Source organism: Haplochromis burtoni, unplaced genomic scaffold (genome assembly GCF_018398535.1).
Source record: "Haplochromis burtoni strain Fernald_Lab_line unplaced genomic scaffold, NCSU_Asbu1 Contig_16, whole genome shotgun sequence".
NCBI classification, from domain to species: Eukaryota; Metazoa; Chordata; class Actinopteri; order Cichliformes; family Cichlidae; genus Haplochromis; species Haplochromis burtoni.
Genome location: NW_024582377.1, coordinates 965,628 through 986,008, shown reverse-complemented (window position 1 = coordinate 986,008; position 20,381 = coordinate 965,628). Strand labels below are relative to the sequence as shown.

Genomic DNA, 20,381 nt, shown 5'->3' with positions numbered 1-20,381 from the left:
GCACAGGGTGCTACAGTATGGAGCTATAAGTTTTACTTTTGAAGCTTGTAATTTAATTTGGGCATTTGCGGCAGTATTTCCAGGTATCCGTTACATTAATGATGACACTTACTTCAAAGCTGTAGCTCCTAAGTAAAAAAAATCATGGTGTAATTATACTCAAACAATATAATTTATATATTGATTCATTTAGGTATTAAAAGTATCTTTTTATAATATAACTTAAGTTGGATTATGTAAAACAGCTAAAACCAATGTCTTCATGTAATACATCTCTGAGTTAGTGCACATGAGTATGGAGAGCCTCAAGTGCCAAAATGAGTTAAATAAATATATCATTAAATAATTTAAGTTGTTATTAATTAATTTAAATGGGAAAGAAGTAATAGTTAAATAATGAACTTATAATGAATATTCTGTGATCAACTGGCTGTTTGTGGCTGCTTTTGATTTGAAGTATACACTGCAAACATGCTAAATGTCACCAATCTCTCAGATGTGAAAACTCGCTATTGTTATTGCTCACTTTTTCTCCACCGTCACTCCCACAACTGTTCCCTCTTCCTACGCAACCAAATACATTTTGATTAGTTGATGCGTTTTTCTGCAAATAGGCTCTGGGGGTTTCCTCAAAAAAAAAAAAAATCCTGCTTTGAATTTTGACAACAGAATTCAGAGTAAAATATTTATTCTGGACTTACTTGGCCTATCAACACAATTTGAAAGCTAAAAAGTCACAGTTTTGACACAAGTTGGAACAGAGACTCTGTGAGAGTGCATCTTGCTACTATATAATCTTAACTTGGCCATGTGATTTAAACTCTAGAGGGTTAAACGTGTCGTTAATTAATCACAATCAGAAACAAGTAAAACATTATATTTTATTAAGTGTTTTAAATGAAATCACTTTTACTTAAAATAATTATGGATGCATTTATTTATTGCCTAGTTTGATTAATTAATGACATATTAACGTTATTATTTAATGATGTATTTATTGGATTCATTTTGGCACTTGGGGACCTCCATACAGGGATGCACATTAGCCTGAAAATCAAAATGTTCCCCTCCACTGTTTTCATTGTGTTTATTTCTGATCAGATATTATATTAGAACAATAGAATGGCTTATATAAGGCCCATTATTTGCATGGCATCCTTCTTAACAGTTTGCAGCTGTTATCTCTTTCCCGTGCGCTGAGCTGACAGCGGTGGGATAACAGCTCTGTAATGAAGAGGTTGGTTTGAGAGATAAAGAGTTAAACGTGGCCGGGCTCTGCAGGCTGTGATTGGCCCGCAGCTGCAGCGCTGGGACGGACAGCGAGTCTCGGCTGTGTGCGCGCTCCTGGAAAAGTCACTCTGTGGATGAAGCGGACTACACGGACCGGACTGGACTTCCCTGAGTTTTCTTTTCCCTAACACTTTGGAAACTTTGTTATTGTGATTTATGGAAGTGTCCGGTTTTATTGCAGCCGTGAATCCGTTATTTTATCCCGGAGAGAGGCATGTGCTGGTCTGTTAGAGGTCGGTGGAAAGTCGACCGCTGTCACTTTTGATTCATGGACTCGACACGGACTTTAGCTAAAAGCATTTCAGTCCAGAGGCTGATACGAGGCTGACTTAATTCACTGAATATTAAGGTATGTTAAAGTCCTATTTATACTTTTATTTGCATTCTCACCCGACCTTCATTTGAGCAGCTGGAGGGATATTTTACTGTAAGCACATCAATAAACTAGCCTAAAGCAACAGTTTCCATGAACGCTTCGCTTTCCCAGACCTTGATTTTGTATCTGAATATGTCGTTTAGATACATAACTGTGCTATTAAGATATTCAGCACTTTTTAAACCCTCAATATTGACCCTAATGTAGAGTCCCAAACCTAGGTGTCTACCTGTAGTTGGAAGGAGTGGAAAAACTGCACACATCCTGTGTTATTTAACGTTAACTTTATATGTTCATGTTGCCATTAAATAAATTCTGCTTGGTTTTCATTTTAAAATCCTTAAACTTCCTTATAAACCACAAAAAGATCCCAGGTGTCTTAGTTTGGGAACCTCCAGTTTGTTAGTGATATAGTGCATATTAGGTTTGGTCAGGACTTTTATAAGCAAGCTATAGTATTTAAACTATTTTGTATACAAATGTCTTGATATCCTCCAGCAGTGTAACTGTTTGTGCATGTGTCTTTCAGGTTTAGGGAAGATGAATTTGTCTTTGGACAGCATGGACATCCTGAAGATTGTGTTACTCATCTTTGAGGCTGTTTTGCTGACTGACTGCGTAAGAGGTGAGCTGCGTCATTTTTTAAAATTATTTATTTTTTGGGTTTTTCTTTTCATTTATACAGCAGTCGTAGCTCATTATTAACCAAGCTGACTGGCTGGTTTCCTGTGAGCCTGAAGAAAGCCTCAGTTGGGTTTTGAATGCTGTCGTGCAGAGAAGAGATGGAAAACTTAAAACTCACAAAAATCTCTAAACACAGCCCAAAATCAACACAGGACAGCGGAATGAGAGAGGGCAAACCAGCCCGTCCCCTACCCCTAGTTTGTGTGTTTCAGTCATGGCAGCGCGCGCGCGCGTGTGTGTGTGTGTGTGCATTCGCTATAGCAAAACCAAACAAACATCATCCATCAGCTTCCCAGGGTGAAAGAACACAAGTTGGTGTAAGAGTCCAGCTCTCAAGTAGATGGCCAAAGGGCCTGACTCACAACACCCTGTGTCTGTGTGTGTGTTCATGTGCGTGCATATTTTCTTGACCGTAACCCCGACTGGAGAGTGGGAAACCTCAGTCTCACCACAGTTCACTGTGCTGTTGTTTGTGCCAGTATCAATACTCTGCTTTATAAAGACAACTTACAGTGAGCTTGTCAACAGCTCGTGAACAGCTCTCGAGACAATTTCTGTGATTTCATCCACCATCACCGACTACTGAACCATGTCTGATGCAATCCAGTGGCATGAGTCAAAGCCAGAGGCAGAATTTGTAACTTCGCTTCAGTTTTTAATGAGAGAAATCTGAAAACTAGAACATTTCCCCCAAAGATTATTCTCTGGCAAAACAAGCAGGCTCTATAGCGCCTTCTTTATTCTCCCCGCTCAGCGTGTGAGTGGATTCAAGAGGCGTCTGATAGGTACAATACCTGCATGTGGCTATCATGGCTCAAGGTAGAAGGGGGCAGGAGGCGGGGGTGGGAGGCTTGGCGGCGGTTTAGAGGGGGAGATTACATCTGTGGGTCTGCAGACAATGCCTCATTCACAGCGTGGCAGCCGTGCCTTCACGGCACAACTAAACCAAAAGTAAACAAGATGTGAAGGCTAAATCAGATTAGACAGGCAATTTTCTGTGTTTACAGATTAACATATGTCAGCGAGGGAGCAAAGCAAAACGGGGAAGCCAGTTTGGACGGTGGGGAGCCGAGGTCCGATGGGTCCTGAGCTGATTTAATGTCAGGCAATGGGAAGCATTTGCAGCCTGCTTTTCATAATTTCTCTGAAAGTGGTTGCAGATGCAGGGACACATGTACAATTGCAGATATGCGGCTGGCAAGGAGTCTGAGCAAGATGATTTTTGTACGTTCCCTGACAGTCTGTGAAGTGTAAATATCCCACAGTTCCACCAACAGAAGCAGGGATACAGTGGGTTCTGTGTTACAGTCCAAATGCAACAGCTTGACTCTGACATGCTGTGAAATATAGTCTGTAGGAGGGGGTAGTTGATTCAAAGCTTCTGCTTTTGTAGTGAAGCGAAGGCCAGCAGAGCTGTTAAGCTGTCCCTGTAAAACTTAACAGTGTATGATGACATCGTTGACAAATGTAAATGAAATCATAAAGGACGGGCCCCCTTTTCGCTTGTGTGTGAAACAGTAAAAACACGTAGGGAGTGTTACTTTACTGCTGTTATCTAAACACTTCAGGCAGTGCACCTGAGAGGACAGTAAGTTTGGGTGAACGACTTTGAGCCTGTTGCTGTCAGTCACCAGGTGACATCTGACCCAGGACCCCCTGCCCTAGTACCACAGAGAGCCCCAAATACACACTCAGTCATATACACACAGACCTCCCTCTTTCTGTGCTGCAACGTCACAGCTGGACCCCCTTGTAGCCACTGCACTTCCTCCATCTTAGCACCTTCTGTCCCCCCTCCCCAAATGTGCTGCTCTGCCTCCCCAAGCAGCTGGAGGAGGTGCTCGGTGATGTGTCCCAGCAGAGCTCTAACGTGGTGACAGGTCCGGGGACTGTTCGGCTCTGCTAAACGAGGAATGCAGCATCCTGGACATATGGATCTGCAGAAATGCACCCTGGGAGAAAAAAATAGAGGCACCAGGTGTCCCTGTTATGCACCGAGGCTAGCTAACAATGTGCACAATGAATGGTACTATTTTGGTGCATTTTAATTAGAACCAGGCATCAAATACAGTGGTCCTTTTAAGCTGCTGCACTAGCCCTTTCCTTTTTTCTTATGTGATTTAACCCCACACGTATTTCCTTCACTTCTAAAGCTATCTGGCAAAGTTTAGAGCATGCAAACTCCTCTGCGACCCTGTTGGAAAATATACATTTTATAGCAGAGTTACATCATGGTTTCATACCAAGAATGCACTATGAGATAAACTGCATGCCAAGGGCTTTTAAAATCACAAGGCTGTTTTGGCTCTCAGACCATTTTCCATTTCCTTAAACCGTAATGACGCTAGTTTCTGAGCAACAAAATGCCCCAAAGTCCTCTTATATATATATATATATATATATTCCTGCATAGTAAGAAGGTGTAACAGTGGCTTGTGGGCCAAGCTGGTGAGACGAGGTGGGGGAATGAGAAAGGGTAGAGCTGAAAAGCTGTTTAACATGTTTGTTTGTTTTTTTAATCCTCCTTATGCAACTCGCACTTTAATGCCTCATTTAGTGCTAGAAATAAAATCAGCTTCATGTTACCTTTTTGTCTTTCATCCCACACCAAACAGCAGAAGTCAAAGGAAGACGCACTTCATCTTTAAGCCGCGACTGGTCCGGCGCATCGTTTCTGTTTCCCACACCACGCGTCCACCAGTGAATGCCACCCTTTTAAACACATGTCCCCTTCTTTTTCTCTGCATTTCCTCTCATTTATTACCATTCTAAAGTCGAAGGAAGTCAGTTAAGTTAATGTGCTGTCGTTAAAAACAAGGCTCGAGCTGACCTTTACTCCCACCCAGCCTCTCTCAGCTCTTCACAGCCCCATATTTACAGAGGCTGGGTCCATTTGCAGAGAACAATGGATGGATTATTGTGTGCAGTGGTCCCCCAAGGTTGGACAGGGCAGCGGTAATTAATTTTAAACCCTCGTCATCCCTTTTGACTGGACTTATTTGCCGTGTATTTAAGCTCATAGCAGACGGGGGACTCGCTTTTCCTGAGGTGGTGCCACGTAGGCCTGCGTGAGAAGAAGTTACGAGAGCGAATGGGCGCTGCTTTCGTGCCTCTGAATATATGCGTGCGTTTTATTAAGCAGCCTGAAATTACCCTGAGAAAAGTCATGATAATGAGACATCCAAGGAGCGCGGGGCAATTTGGAAAACCTCAGAGGTAGACCAACAACTATTCCCACTCCACCTCCTTCCCCTCTAAACCAGGTGGAAATAATATACCTCCTGCCTACAAATCCCTCTGTTTCTATCGCGGAAATAATGTTAGCAGCGCTATAACAATCCTTGTTCCCAATCTATCAGCGCACAATGCTGACCCTGTCAGTTCAGGAGGAAACATTTGGTGGGAGGAATGTGTCCGACTTCACCTCTCCAAGGGGAACGAAAGGAAAGAGCCGTAGCCGTGATAAGTAGTCATAATGGAGGTCACTCTGTGTTTACTTTAGCGGGGTCGTATAATCCTGGTGAGCAGCACTCCCACTCATTGACTGACTCTAATGGACACTTCAATTAAGATTCATGTGGAATTTCAACAAAGTATTGTCTGCCACTTTCAGCTGTATGCTAATGTTCAGATTTTTCCCCCTTTCTTTTTACTTTTTAAGAAAGTCCCCATGTCTGTGTGTGTGTGTGTGTACAATGCTCATTAGTTTGTTTGGGCAGTTGGCTCTGGGAGTGTTTTCAGACCACACACACTCTTCCTGCCTGCTGAATGGATTTGAGTTCAGCTAAATAGAATTCCTTTTGCTCCTGTTAACCTTCGCGAAACCCACGGAGCTGCTCGCACAGAGGCGTCGGGACGGCCACCATTCAGATGATAATCGACTTTGTGCCTTTCGCTGGTCTGACTTGCACTATTTAGCAGACGTATGAATAACAGATTTGTGTTAATTGGCAGTTGCTTGGTGTTAAATAAGATGACACCGGACACTGTTTAGACTCCACTCTCAGAGCTTCTGCGTTACACCCTTGGCCAAAGAAAGCGAGTGGACGGAGTGACTGGAAGCAAGCCTTGTGGGTGGGTAGGTGGGAGGGGGGCAAGGGTCCCTGCCTTCCTGGAACCTTACAAGTGACCTTACAATAACATTTCAGCCCCACAGCGGGAAGTGTTTGTCTTGTGCAACCCCTCCTTCTAAGCCTCCTTCATTTCTGCAGTCTCGCTCTGTTTTCTCTTTTCTTTCGAGGAGCCAAGTCATGGAGAGCCTCCCCGAACCCCTCGCTCCCCCACCCAGCCACCTTCCTCCCTGTTTTGTGCTCCACAGCTGCTCGCTCAGTCACTTTAGTAGGAGAAATGATGACATGCCAATTGATCTCCACTTTCATTGCTCAACAGGAGAAGCTGAGGTTTTTTTCCTGTAAATTTTAACTTCTAGATTTATGATGCATACCTGGGCACGTGAGTTTGGGGAGGGGGGGGTGTTGCAGAAATTGAAACTTTACTTCCTTCTTCTCCTGCTTCTCCACATCTTTCATCTGGCGTTAGATCCTGGTTGTATCTCCAACAAAATATGTACCAAAGCAACATTTTGTTGCCTCGGGAAAATACTATCTATACTGTCAACTTTAATGCGATGATGGCCTTGAAGGTGTTTCTTGGACTGAGCAGGTTTGGACAAGTTTGAGAGTTGCCATTGTGATGTTAGTGAATAAAAGGCTGATTTAAAGAGCAGAAATATTATCTGCCCCATCTGTGTGTGCCTGTTTGCTGTACTTGCCACAGCCTGCTAGAATCTGTGCTGCTGAAGTCTCTGACTGACTTATCAGAATACCAAATCGTGCACCCAGGGTGAACCTGTTGCATATCATTTGAGGAGATCCTTATTGTTTTCCATCCACTTTTATTTTTATTCTTTTTGGTTTTGAGTCAACTTTTTGATTTTTAATGCATTACTACACATCAAACCATTAAAGATTGCTCTATCTTTGTTTTTCTGTGTTCCTTCTTCTTCCTCTGTCTAGGGTTTAATCTGGAATCTCTTGACAGTCCCTCACACAACCCCTTCCAACCTCTGACTAACCCTGCCACTCAGCAGTTAAAAGGATGATTGAAAGTTATGGTGGTGGCAACAGTGGTGGCTGGCCGGGCTTAAAGAAAGCCGAGCCAAGGCATGGCTGGGATAACGAGCTCTGAATGAGGCTTCTGCTTCTCTTCTCGACCCCCCCCCCCCCCTTGTTTCAGTTCTCCTCTGATGAGCTTCAGTAAGACCCCACTTGGCTTTGAGGCTTATTCACTTCCACTTTTTATTGTTAAGGATCCTTTTGAATGACCCTGGAAAGTATTTATACATTGTCCCCATTGATTCCAGTTATACAGTCTGGTCTAGGCTACCGCTTCTCACAATATGCCAAAGTAGGAGGATTTTTCTGTGAGCATCCAGGCTGTTGTGATGGAATCTGCATGTGCCCGTTTCTGCACGGGATGTGAAGGCTCGAAGCTCTGATTTTTTTTTAATTTTTAAAAAAATTTATTATTATTTTGGGGATGCACCACTTTTTCAAATGAATAGAAAAAATCTGTCCCCCTTGACATGAAGAGTGCAGCGGGAGGAAAAGTCATTTCAGGGGGAAAGAGTATAATCTGTCATATTTTATAGCAGAGCTACTGCTGTCCCAGACTGGAATTCTGCACCATGCAGTGAAACTGATTTGATTTCCTCCTGCACAGAGATGTGAGCTTAGGCCTTGGATCAGTCCCCAGTCTGGATGTAGATAGATTTTAAGACTTGGCAGACGGTGGCAATATGCCAATCATACAGTTACTGTGTGCCTTGATTAGCTGAACTGGCCATTATTTTTGTGTATTTTCAACCATGCAAGCACAGCAATGATGGCAGTGTCAGTCTGTCCAGGCTAAAATATTTCAACAGCTGTTGTGTTACTATGAAATCTGTACAGTAAAGGTCCCCAGAGGATGAATCCTCCTGACTCTGGCTTTCATACCAAAAAACTACTTTCAATTATATTAACAGCTAAAGTTTTACTTTATTGTTGGTGTAGACTCTGAGTGAGGTGGGTGCCAACAATTGTGGTCGTAGCTGAGAGCTGTCTGCTTGGGATCACCACAGCACTGGATCTTGTGGTAGCTTTTTGCTCTTTTTAATGCAGTTATCAGACAGATTACATGTATTGCTGTGCACTTAATTGTATCCAAGAGGTCTTTTGCTCAGTTTCAGTGAGTGAAATTCCATTTTTATTTTATTTATAGGTTTGCACTTATTAGCAGTGAACATGTTCATAGTCAGTGACATTACTAAGTATGGACATCCATCCGTTTTCTACTGCCTGTCCAATTAAGAGTTGTGGTTTGGGGGCTGGAACTCATCCCAGTTTTCATTGGGCCAGAGGCGAATGACTGTGGGAGGAAGTCGGAGTAGCTGGAGAAAATCCACGCCAGCATGGGGAGAACATGCATACTCCACATAGAAAGGTTCCAGCCAGCCGGTCGATTCCAACCTGGACCTCCTTGGTGTGAGGCAGCAGCGCTAGCTATGCCTTGTGATACTGTGCCGATGGCACCTCTGTTCTGCTACATGGACCACCCACTCACACAAATATATATTTAATTCTGGTTCCAAAAAATCCAAAATGGCACCGATCATGATGCCAAAATTATTCCAATTAACGTGCTTAGGGACACACCCATAACTCCAAATCTCCAGTATGCAGTTGGATAAGTTATTAAATTCACCATCTTCAATGGAAACTTTTCATTGACACCAGCACTGATTTTTTTTTATACAGGTTGTAAGTATGTCTATTAAATGCTGTAAAACTGGACTAAAATGACATGGGAGTCTGTGGTGATGACTGACTCGCTTTTGGAGCCATCCTCAAGTGGCCACTCGAGGAACTGCAGTTTCTGGTGCTGTTTGTTGGCTTTATTTTTCAGCTGTCGGGGTTTCACCTTGATCACACAACACTTGATACTTCTAACCTGGTAGTCCACCAATCAGTGAGTCGCAGTGGCTAAGTCTGTGGTTCAGATTGAAATGTTATGTAACTCTTGGATGGACCGCCACAACATTTGCTCCAGAAATTCAAGTTCCCTCGGGGATGATGTCATCTGACTTTGCTGATCCCTTCAGTTTTCCTTTAGTAACACCAACAACGGGTCAAATAGCTCATTAATTCAGTGAACGCTTGACTGCTTATACTGGATGGATTGGCACCACATTGTGGGCAGAAATTCACGCTTTACAGGAAGTCTATTCTTCTTTGAATCCTTGGCTTTCTCATGTTAGTTCACTATGAGAGTAACTTTACTTCATTAAAAGTCCAACAGTCATTAATGATTGTTGGAAAGAATGCCAGACATTTGTGGTTCCCAGAGGATTCATTATAAAAACATGAGTCCACTGACTTTTTACATGAACCCATTATCAGGTCAAAGGTCAAAATGAGCCCAAAATGTTGGTTTATGACCAAAGTTTCTATTAGCCTTAATGCCTTGCAACTGCTAGATATTAAATCTAAAAAATTCAGCATGCCACTATTTTAAAAGTGAACATGTTAGCATTTACCTGAAAGCACTGTTTACTGCTGTAGACTCTTGGACTTGTTATTCTAGAAAGCTTTTTTGTTGTTCGCTTATTTTTGATATCTGGAAATATGGAAAATCGATGATGTAACAGACGTTCTTGCAGCAGGACGTCTGTTCTGGTCATCAGCCGTCTGTTTCTGTGCAGGTCACTCCGGTAAAAGGGCTGCAAAGCTCTGTGTGGACAGTTGCTTAACAAAGAGGGAGACAGACAGACTAGCAGACAGAGATGGATAGAGGGCAGTGACCTTTCTACAGTGCAGTAGTAAGGTGAACTGGGAAAGCACTGAACAAATTGTCACTGTGAAAGGGCGAGTACCACATCGTAATGACAGACTCAACAGCTCCATGATGACAGATTGATTTCAGACAATATTCCTGGATTGTCAAGGAGGCCCCATTGCTGTCAGTGAGAGCTTTGCCAGTTCTTCCACCCCCTCCGTCTGTCTCGTCTTGCCTCTCCCCTTCTCTCCCCCCCGCTCTGTCTCGTCTCTTGTCTCACCCGCCTTTCTCTTTCCCTCACCTGCTCCACCCCCGGCTTTTCCCTCCCTCCCGCCGCTGTCTGAATTGCTCCATTCTGCCCAAACACTCTTGCTACATCACAGTCTGTCATTGGCCCTGTCCTGAAAGGCCTTGTTGACAAAGGCACTGGTGTAAAGCGCTTCCTAGTGTCATGGAGATTGGCTTATCCTCAGACTGTACACTGGTGTAAGGTTCCTGGCAAGCCATAAGAGGTGTTTCACACCAAGCTTAGCCGTCATCATCATCGCAAAGACACACACACTTGGGTCCACCGGTGACTGATGCATGTCTGACTCAGATAGTTCTTGTTTACAGTCTCTGTGCTTCTCTGTCACTCACTGTACACAATGAGCCAAATGCAGGTTGGACACTTTTTTTTCCCAAACTATGGAATGCAGTAAGGATGAAGGAGAAGGAGGAGGGTGTGAGAGGCAGGATGCATCTCACTGCTAAAAGATAAGAGGAAAAAAAACCCAAAAAACAAAACAAGTCTTGCTATGAGGAAATAGTTTTTTTGTGCAGCATTTGTGCTCTGAAGCAGTGATCTGCAAGGGTTTTTTCCCTTTTCACATCTTAAAACTCCATGTATCCCATTGGTTATATATATCTGTGCACTATGGGATTAGAGGGTCAGTAGCTTTTGGTACAGACTGAAATGTGTCTGGTTGTGAGCACAGAAGTCTCACCCACACACTGCTCAAATCTGTTGCTTACAAGGGGCCAAACAGAAGAAACAAACGGCAAAATTATTTTTTCCAGAAGGTAAACGAACTGAGGAGCTCCAAAAAGATCTGCTATGAGATAAATAAGGATTATTTTGAACTGTGAATCATGCAAAGAATAAAAATAAAAATCAGGTGTTGGAAATTAGCATTATGGGTCCCTTTTAAAGTAACCCAGCAGCTTAGTTATTGTTGGTTTCTGGTAAATACAATGAAGGTTGCAAAAGCCTCCATGTGGTCCTAGACTTATACAAAGACTTAGACTTACCTGCAAAGTTGATATCATGCCAGCAAAAGTCTTTGCAGGTTTTTCGCCACCTGGCTCAGATTCAGCTGCAGCTCCTTGAACTCTTGGATGCCCAATGGTCTAAGTCCAAAATTAAAAACACAAAAAGTATCCTTTGATGTCTGAAGGGGGTAAATTTGCTCAATTATTGTGTGTGGTTTCTACAACTTTGTTGGCTTTTTACACCCTGCATAAAACATCTGCTTGTGACACCTAAATAGCTATTTTAGGTTTAGCCAGTTCAAAGTCTTACACATTAGTACAGACATAGATTAAAAAACAAATCAGGGATTAAATTTACACAAATGTTATTCTTTTAAGACCATTTGAGTGTCTAGAATACCAGTTTATCTTATCAAGATGCTGTGAGGGAGAACTGCTCTGTGCAGTTAAATACTAACCTGAAGTTTAATATTTAACACCCTGTGTTTTCTCTGGCGAGGGGGACTATGATAACATACAGATTAATACGAGTTTGTGTCTAAACATTCATATCTGTTTGTCTGCGAGGGAGAATAAGAAACAATGCACTGGCAGTGCAGTGCAGCCAAAACATGTGGGCATTCCCACAATGTCCCATTTAGTGCCAAGTGGTCGGCCAACCTCCAAACGTATTAGACAGACAGTAATAAACAGGTGCTTGTTGGTGCGCTGCTTTGTAATGGAGAGAGGGCAAAGTCTGTTTGAGTGTGTCATGTGGCCGAGGCTGAGTGCGGGCCAGGGAGTGGGGTGCGAGATTGTTGGGATTCTTGGTTGCTGCCGCCTAGGCCCACCTAATCGCCTTTTGCTCCCCCCTGCAGCCCTCCTCTCCTTATGAGCTGTGTTAAAGGAGGCCTCTCTGCCATCTTAGCCTCTGCTCCCTTCTGCTCTCTAAAGTGACCCTCCTCTCCTTAACCCTCACCCTGCTTCTCTCTCCTCTGCCTGATTTTATTTCTCTCCACGTCTCTGCTCTCTCCTTCTGTGTCTGCCACTCTGTTTGGCCTTCCTCTTTCCTCACAGCCTCCCCGCTGTTGCCTCTTCCCTGATAAGTGGCCCTAAGCACACACTCAGCCCGTGTGTGTGCACCAGGCCTTAGCCTAATGGAGTGAGATAAAACGGCTAGAGTGCCACTTGCTGTGCTCTCTTTATGACGGGACAAGTGCAGCAAGACTCACATTTGCATGAAAGATTGTGGCACTCCGTCGGTATGTTCAATTTTCTAGGAATTTTTGGGGAAAATATTTAAATTTCAGAAATATTTGAGGAAAAACTTGACTTTGTAACTCCAGATGGAAACACTTCCTAGTCTGACAGCACTTCCTTTGTTAAATTTGATAAGTTCAGTAAGTGTTTTCCTTTTGATGTAGATAGAAAAAAATAACCAAAAAGTAAGTCACACATTACAGGATAATTACTCTTTTTAATATGAAAAACTGTAATCAGTATTTCAAATACAGATGTAGCTTCTATGACATTATCCACTGGATTGTGACACTCTGTTTTACTTTACTGTTTTAAGTTTAGCATCTAGTTTTTTATGATAACAGACATGCCTAGGGAGGAGTTGATCTGACTTAGAATCTGAGGCCACTGCACGCATTTCAGTCACAGGATAAAGCATACCCAGTCTTACCATTTATTTGTTCTAAATGTGGAGATATGTTATACAATATTGTTTACTTTGTAAAGTAAGACTTTAAAGTAGCTGCTGAGATCATAACTTTATTAGGAAAGTGTTGACGGAGGTCATAATGAAGTGAAAAGTAGGTTTTGTTTTTGTTTTTTTGGAACCACAAACGTCATTCCCTGCTGGCCACTGCAAAGAATGCAGGTTTAAGACAATTCTGCATGGGCTTCAGCAACAATGACCATAACCAACAGTGTGTTTGACAATCTCACACATATACAGTTTCATCATTTATAAAGGCTGAGTAGTAGACTTAAAAAATCAAAATGGTGTGAGTTATGCATTTGTTAAATTGCATTTGCACTTTACCTCTTGAAAGCTTAGTAAGAATAAACCTTAAAGCTCTTTTCTAAACTGTGCAACTACCCTTGAAAAAAAACCCCAGAAAACTTGTCATGGACTGTTACGTGACAAGCAGCTAGTGGAGCTAGCAAACACAGTTAAACTCAAACTCACAGCTTTTATTTCACTGGCAAAATAGTCATTGAGTAAGGTAAGAACCATAGAAACCAAACCAAACATCTTATATCACATATTACTGAGGTGTCAAAACTCGTCATTTAGGGTTAAGGGGAGGTCGTCAAATATCGTTTTGTTGGGGGAGTTACTACACATTTGATGCACCAGCTGTCTGATGGCATGATACTGTTAAAGTCATTTAAAGTACCTCTGTTTACTGTAAAGGAGTAACATCACTCAGGATATTGTGCTATTCACCTTTAAATAAAGTGAAAAGAAGGGGAATCCCCTGACTCCTTTTTCCCACCACTACACAGCACAAGTCAGTGAAGTTCCTACTGTAACCAGAGTGCTATTTTTTGACACGTCTTTCAAGTCTCTTTGAAAGCAGTGTTTGTAATTAAAAGAGCATTCAAAGGGCAGCTCCTTCGTCAAGGCCAATGCCCTACTGCACAGACTTAAAGAAAGATCCTTTCCAATCTTTATCGCGTTCCTTCCTTCAGTGTTTGGGTAATCTTGCTAACACAGAGAAACAAACAGGCATCAACGATCCCTGATCAGCCCATAAATAAAGAAATGTCCCGTTTTCTGTGCTGGTTGATCAGGTAACATCCTGGAAAACCAACCTAGGAGGTGTTCCACTGCAAACCCCCTTTTTCACTTCCTGGTATTAAGACTAAAACGCAACAAGAAAGACCTCTATTAATTCAGGTTAAAGACTTTCCATAAGGGTTCCATACTTCCACACACTTGGAAAAGTACAGTCTTCATGGAAACCCCTTAACCTGAAGTGAAAGAGACCTTTCACATAATCATAAAAGTTTTCCCCAGGATGCTTTTGGCAGTAAGCCACCTGGTTCTCAGCACATCTTCTCTTGTGATCAATTTGTTCCAAAAACAAGGGTCTAAATAATAAAATATAATATAAGGTACTTTTTCTGACGTTAGCAGAGGTTGTCTTTGCTTCAGGGGTAATAATAGACCTCTGATCCACGTTTAAATGAATTAATCTGGTTTATTTACAAGTAGAAATATTCACTAATTAACTGTTTAAGTTGCACAGGAGAGAGTAGAGAGGAGACTAAAAAAAGCTTACACACACGCACAGGCTTTTTGCTCCAGCCGAGGCAGCTGGGGCCGGCAGAAGGCCGTCAAGTTTAATGAAATATAGCAGCTTAGAGTTCAAAGACTCCACAGTAGGGCCTGTTAAGGGTAAGCCGCGTGATGGAGATGTTTCCCGGAGCTTTATGACGCTGGAGTAATTCTTCTCTGTTTCTTTCCTGTTCTTTTGATGAGCAGTCGGCAGGAGGCTGTTGTTTTGCTGGGCGAAGGAAGCAGAGGCAGAGATGTTACTCCTCTGATTCTTCTTTAATCAGATAGATTGACAGGAGCATCTTATTCCCCTTTTCTTTTTATTCCACCCTGTTTCTGCTGTTTTTCTAGTCCCTCGTGTTATCCAATAGCTCCTCCTGTACTATTCCCACCACTAAAGCAGTTGCTATTCACCCCAGATCTGATGGTGCCACAGAAAGAGCCATTGTCCCGACTGGTCTTACCCGACTCTTATCTATTGATTGGAAAGGCGAGAGGGGAAAATAACCGGTATTGATTACCACACTGGGTGAAGCTGCTGGGCAGGACGTCTGGACGGGTAAGAAAAGACGGCATTCTTCACCCTCTGCTGCCTCACTGCTGTCAGAACAACCGCTCTCGCCACTCCACGTATCCCATCCCCTTTCACCCAGCCTCCCCTTCCCACCCTCACCTCTGCCTTTCTTGAATTGCCAAGATGGCTCTCCTCCCCGGTCTCACTGTTTTATGCAGATTTTTATCTCTGTTTGTGAAATGTATAGCCGAGCGCAGCAGAAGCAGCCCCTGAACAGAAGCTCTGGCCTTTCACACACTCCCTGAGCTGCAGTGTCCACCTCACCTTTCGCCCAACCCCTCCGGTCTCAAGTGAAGTCTTCGGCTCTGGATTTGGTTTCCAGCTGCTAGAGTTTTTCACCCCCCTCATTGTCTCTCATATTCCTTGAACTTTGCTTTTATTTGTTCATTTTTTTTTACTTGTATTATGCCATTGGTCCTAAGGCTTTAAGAAAATGTGTTGTAGAATGCTTCCCTGGATGCACAGGCTCCATTAAACTCCTTCTTCTGCCTTCTGCTGAGCTAACACAGTGCTCCTGAGGAGGAGGAAGCATTCTCCAGCTCCTGTCTGTCTCTGCGCCTCTTATCCTTTATGTAAATACTGCACACTGAAGACACATTTGCTCAGATCTGTGTTTATCTTAGTAATGAATCACTACAGTCTGCCTGCGTGCAAAAGCCTTTTGATGCCTTAGAAAATTCCTGCAGTTGGCTGGAGATTAAGCAACAAAATGCTTTTTATTGGAAAATGTTTGAATAACTGTATCGTGCATTGAGGCGGACAGTGTTGCGTGCATTATGGGGTTGGTCTCATTGTGGTTGGTTAACTTCCAGGTGTTCTCTATTGGTACGGCTGTCAGCAGCCTAGTCAGCCTTTTATTCACATGTTTGCAATGATTACGGCCGAAGCACTTTGTATGGACTAGAAAATGCATGTACACATCATTACAAATCCACAGGTGTTTAGTCAAAGAGGAAAAAAAATAAACAAGGAGAAAGCTGCCAGCACATCTGAGCGTTGCTCAAGCCTGGAAGCTTTTGTAGTCTTTAACTTTTTTATTTATTTTTTTCCCCTCTTTCATTCTCTTCCTGACATTTCCTAACATATTTCCCTCCACAGATGCCTGCACGACAGATCAACCGCTCATTAACCCGCTCACAAGGTTTCGTAAAAGCTGGCTATATTTAGTCTGAATCACAAGAATGCTTCTTATTGAATGTGCCCCTTTCTCTTAAAATAATCCATCACCAAATTGAGCAAAGAAAAACAGAGCTAATTCTGTGAGTCGCCAGGCCTCCTCCTCCTCCTCTTCCTGCACTATGAAAGATTCCATTCACACATGAAGCTCGCTTATAATAAGCAGCGCTTTACCAGCGCAGCAGTACGGAAAAGCCCATATGGTCACGTGTATCCTTTTCCAGCAATCCCAACAATTTGAGTAAACGCTCACCAGTTTCTCATGAGTCGGGCAGATGTCCATTTATCCCTGTGTCTGTAGAGGACTGATACTTTGTGAGGTAACCAGAAAAGAGTCTGTTGCAGTACAATCGACCTCCTCTATGGTGTGATGACAATTGAATATCAGGCATCTTAAACTGTGTATCTTAAAAGGGCGATAATTTCCCATTTCTCAGACCTGGAGTTGTTGTTGCACAGAAGGCCTCTGTGTGCTTTCAAAGCTTTTAACTCCAAGGTTAAGAGAACCTGTCCTTGAGAGGGCGGAGGTGGAGGAGTAGAATGGAGCCCCCCCACCCTCGAAGAAACGATGCAATCATGCACACAACACAAACACTTCTGAAGTTATTCAGACGATGTCCTTGATTTCAGCACTTCTTCATGCCTTGTTTTTCAAAAAAGACTTCAAAAGCTTTGGAGGAACGGAGATTGAGGGAGGAAGTCATTTTGTTGCACATTCCTCGCACTCGGAGCAACAGCCAAAACTGTAATAAGCCAAAAAAGCTCAGGAGTGGCTCGAGTGTCCAAGTTCAAGATCACCCAGACCCTTTCATCACAACCGAAGGAATCTTTTGATATTTTTGGCAACACACCAACTTGGATTTGTGTTCTGGTTTTTGCAAGAATTAGCTAGCTGGGCAATTCAAGCAATAACGTAGCCATCATTTACTGAGAACTGCTGGACTTGCTGGACAGGTGAGAGCAGCCAGTCAGCCTTCAGTTTGCTGCTGAAAAACTCATTTTAACAGCGTTAGTAATGGAGTCTTCCTCAGCACCTCCTCAATTTAGACACTTTTTTAGCATTTTCATTACATGAAAGTAGATCATGTTAAACTTCAGATGTTCTTGTATAGTGTCAGTGTGGTCTGTTGTTCATTATTGTAAGTCATGCAATTTAAATTGTATCGACTGCTCTCAGTTTTTAACTCATGCAAGTTTCGATAATAAATAGCGTCTATTTTTCAAAGTCAAAAATTGATCCCAGCACAATTGATCGATGTGACAGATCTAAGCCATATGCTTTATTCCTGCCATAAACTGCAAAAATATTAGACCGATTATTATACAGTTATGTCCAATGAAGCAATTTCAGTCAGGTTGACACTGAGCTCTGTCCAGGGGCGTTTGTAGTATTTTTTTTAATGGGTGGAAGAAGGTGGGGGGGGAGACAATCAGAAATAACTGTTGAAAACAGCCTTAGAAGACATATTCATGAGCATCTTTCCATTAATAAAACAATAGAACAACCCATTTCCTAAAAAAATGATAGTAAGCAATTATTCATTGAACAGTATTTATTTGTAAGAAACAATATTATTATTATATACAAGGACCAGTGTATTTTCATTTAAAAATCACAGCTGCAACTTCCTGAAGGAGACCCACCCCTGAAGTGTCATGACCCGGACCACAAGACACGGAGACCATCAGGCCCACCGAAGACAGCGCCGCGGATAGCTTTCCTCTCCACACCAATGACTGAGAAGACTCAGGCTGCAAAAGTGCAACATGGCAGCTGTCGCGTCGTCCATCTTTCACGCAGTCGTTGATACAACCGAAAAGAAAACAGACGATAAAGTTCAGTGAATTTCATTATTTAGCTTGCTAATACTTTGACCTGAATGTTTACACCACTGACAGAAAACAAAAAGAGACAGAAATACAAGTTAAAATTCGGAATTTGTTTTATTGATTTGGAAATTTTTAACATATTGCTAATCAATTTGATTTAAATAGGGCCCAATAACAAAAGCTGATTGAAAGTGCTATATATTATAAAGACCCTACAATGCAAGAGAGAAAACCCAACAATCTGATGATCCACTATGAGCAAGCACTTGGCAACAGTGGGCAGGAAAGAAAAATCCTTTTAATGGAAGGAAACCTGCGGCAGAACCAGGCTCAGTCGGTTGAGGGATTTTAATCCAGTTATAATCAAATTTCTCTCTTGCTACGACATTTTTGATGTTATGTATTTAGGTATTCATCTGCAAGGAAAAAGATGACCATTTTTCCTTCAAGATGAATACTAAGTTGATGTTAAAAAACACCACTTCAAGTTGTGCGTCTTAATGGCTCGGTGATGGTTTTGGCCAATGCAATGAAAAACCTGACAATGGCATTTGGCTTCTTTTCTGCTTCTGACAGATGTTTAGTCAAGCTAGATGCAATGTTTTTTACTGCTGTGGATTTCTGTAACTCCCAATAAAAGGTAGATCTGATTGAGAAACCATGGGATACTGCAGTAATCTCACAAGGCTGTGTGCTTTTTGGCTGTAATCGTGACAATAATTTTTAAAAATGATGGCAGCTGGAATAGGCTCCAGCCCCCGCAAGCTGCATGAGAAGAAGAAGATGAACGTATCATCGTGCTATTATCAATAAGACTCAAAACTAGAAAAGAAAAGAAACTATTCAGCTTGAGAACCATCGTAGTTTTCGCAGTTTTCTGTACAATTGTACATCTTTTTGGAACCACAGGCTCTGCCACCTGCTGGCCATATAAAGAATAGATTTGGCTTCACTTTTTGTTAATACACAACAGGATTTCTTCAGGTATTTAATTCTTATCTATTAAGTAGTTATGTTGCTGTTGTGGGAAAGGCCTTTATTAGTAGAAAACACTGTTTGTTGACTGTTTATAAAGAAAGAAAACATTAATATAACACAACATGAAGGGTGTCAGTCATGATGGTGATTGGCAGCTTTTTTCACCTTTAAGCACAACCACACTTGCCCTGAGAGGAACGAGTATGTAATCAGTTGACAGTGATGCAGGTCTAGCGGCTACAGTTTTCATATCATATCTGATTTAATTGTGGTGAAAATTGGAACTTCAAGGTCACACCCTCATTTTTTATGGATTATCTTCAAAATTCACAACAATATACTAGGCCTTTGGGGACATCAGTACCTAGGGTGGCTAAGCATTTGAATATGACCTTTATTGCTAGCGTCCGCTGAAGGTCAAAATTTGCGCCTCACAATGCTGCCATGAAGTTTTGCAAAATCACAAACTGCTTGAATATATTTTAAAATCTCGAGTTTTTACAGCTTAGATAAGCCAAAGATTTCAGCCAGTTCTGCTCCAGTCATATGGATGAAGAAGATAAAATACACCATTTTAGTATGTAATGTTTCAAGGTCATGGTCAAAGGTCATGGTCAAAGGTCAGACATCAAAGTGTTGTTATGAAAACAGACTGACGTCATCCTGTCAGTCTGCAATAAAAGCATCATAAAACATCAAAGTTTTAGTATAGTCGTTGCCCTTCGGGGGGGAGTGCCGCTCTCTGACTCCTCTAGTTTCCTCTCGTTTCCAGTCCATAGATTTTTCATAGAGAGACACATTTAAGGAGACCAAAATCTTCCTGCGTTTATGTTTAGATTCAGTAACTGGCACATCATATCATGTTTATTCAAGTACAAAAACTTGGAGGTTAGAGATGGAACTGTTTTTTTTCCAGTGTCAGTATTTATCAGAAACTTCTTCTCATCTAACTTGCACTGATAAAGGAAATAAGGTTACTTCTCCAACCCTCAAATTATTCCTTTATGTTGGAAAGGACACATTTAGCGACAGAAAAATGGGCCTGTAAATGAAGCAGCAGTGAAAGTTCAGGTTAGCCAAAACCACCACAAACATAAAGCCAACAGAAATCTCAGCTTGGAAGGAAATCCTCC

General features: G+C 42.2%; 1 protein-coding gene across 2 annotated transcripts in view; it reads left to right on the top strand.

Annotated features, from left to right (window-relative positions):
- Nucleotides 1-1,293: 1,293 nt before the first annotated feature.
- The window catches only part of LOC102309461 (fibroblast growth factor receptor-like 1), a 33,822-nt gene continuing 14,734 nt past the window's right edge, over nucleotides 1,294-20,381 (top strand). The window contains exons 1-2 of one of the 2 annotated variants that reach the window (XM_042218198.1): nucleotides 1,294-1,639; nucleotides 2,196-2,291. Coding sequence is in view for 1 of the 2 variants with exons in the window: in XM_005916690.3 (XP_005916752.1) it covers nucleotides 2,207-2,291 (85 nt within the window). In the remaining variant the exon portion in view is untranslated. The remainder of the gene's footprint in view (nucleotides 1,640-2,195; nucleotides 2,292-20,381) is intronic. The other variant, XM_005916690.3, reaches the window with a different exon arrangement.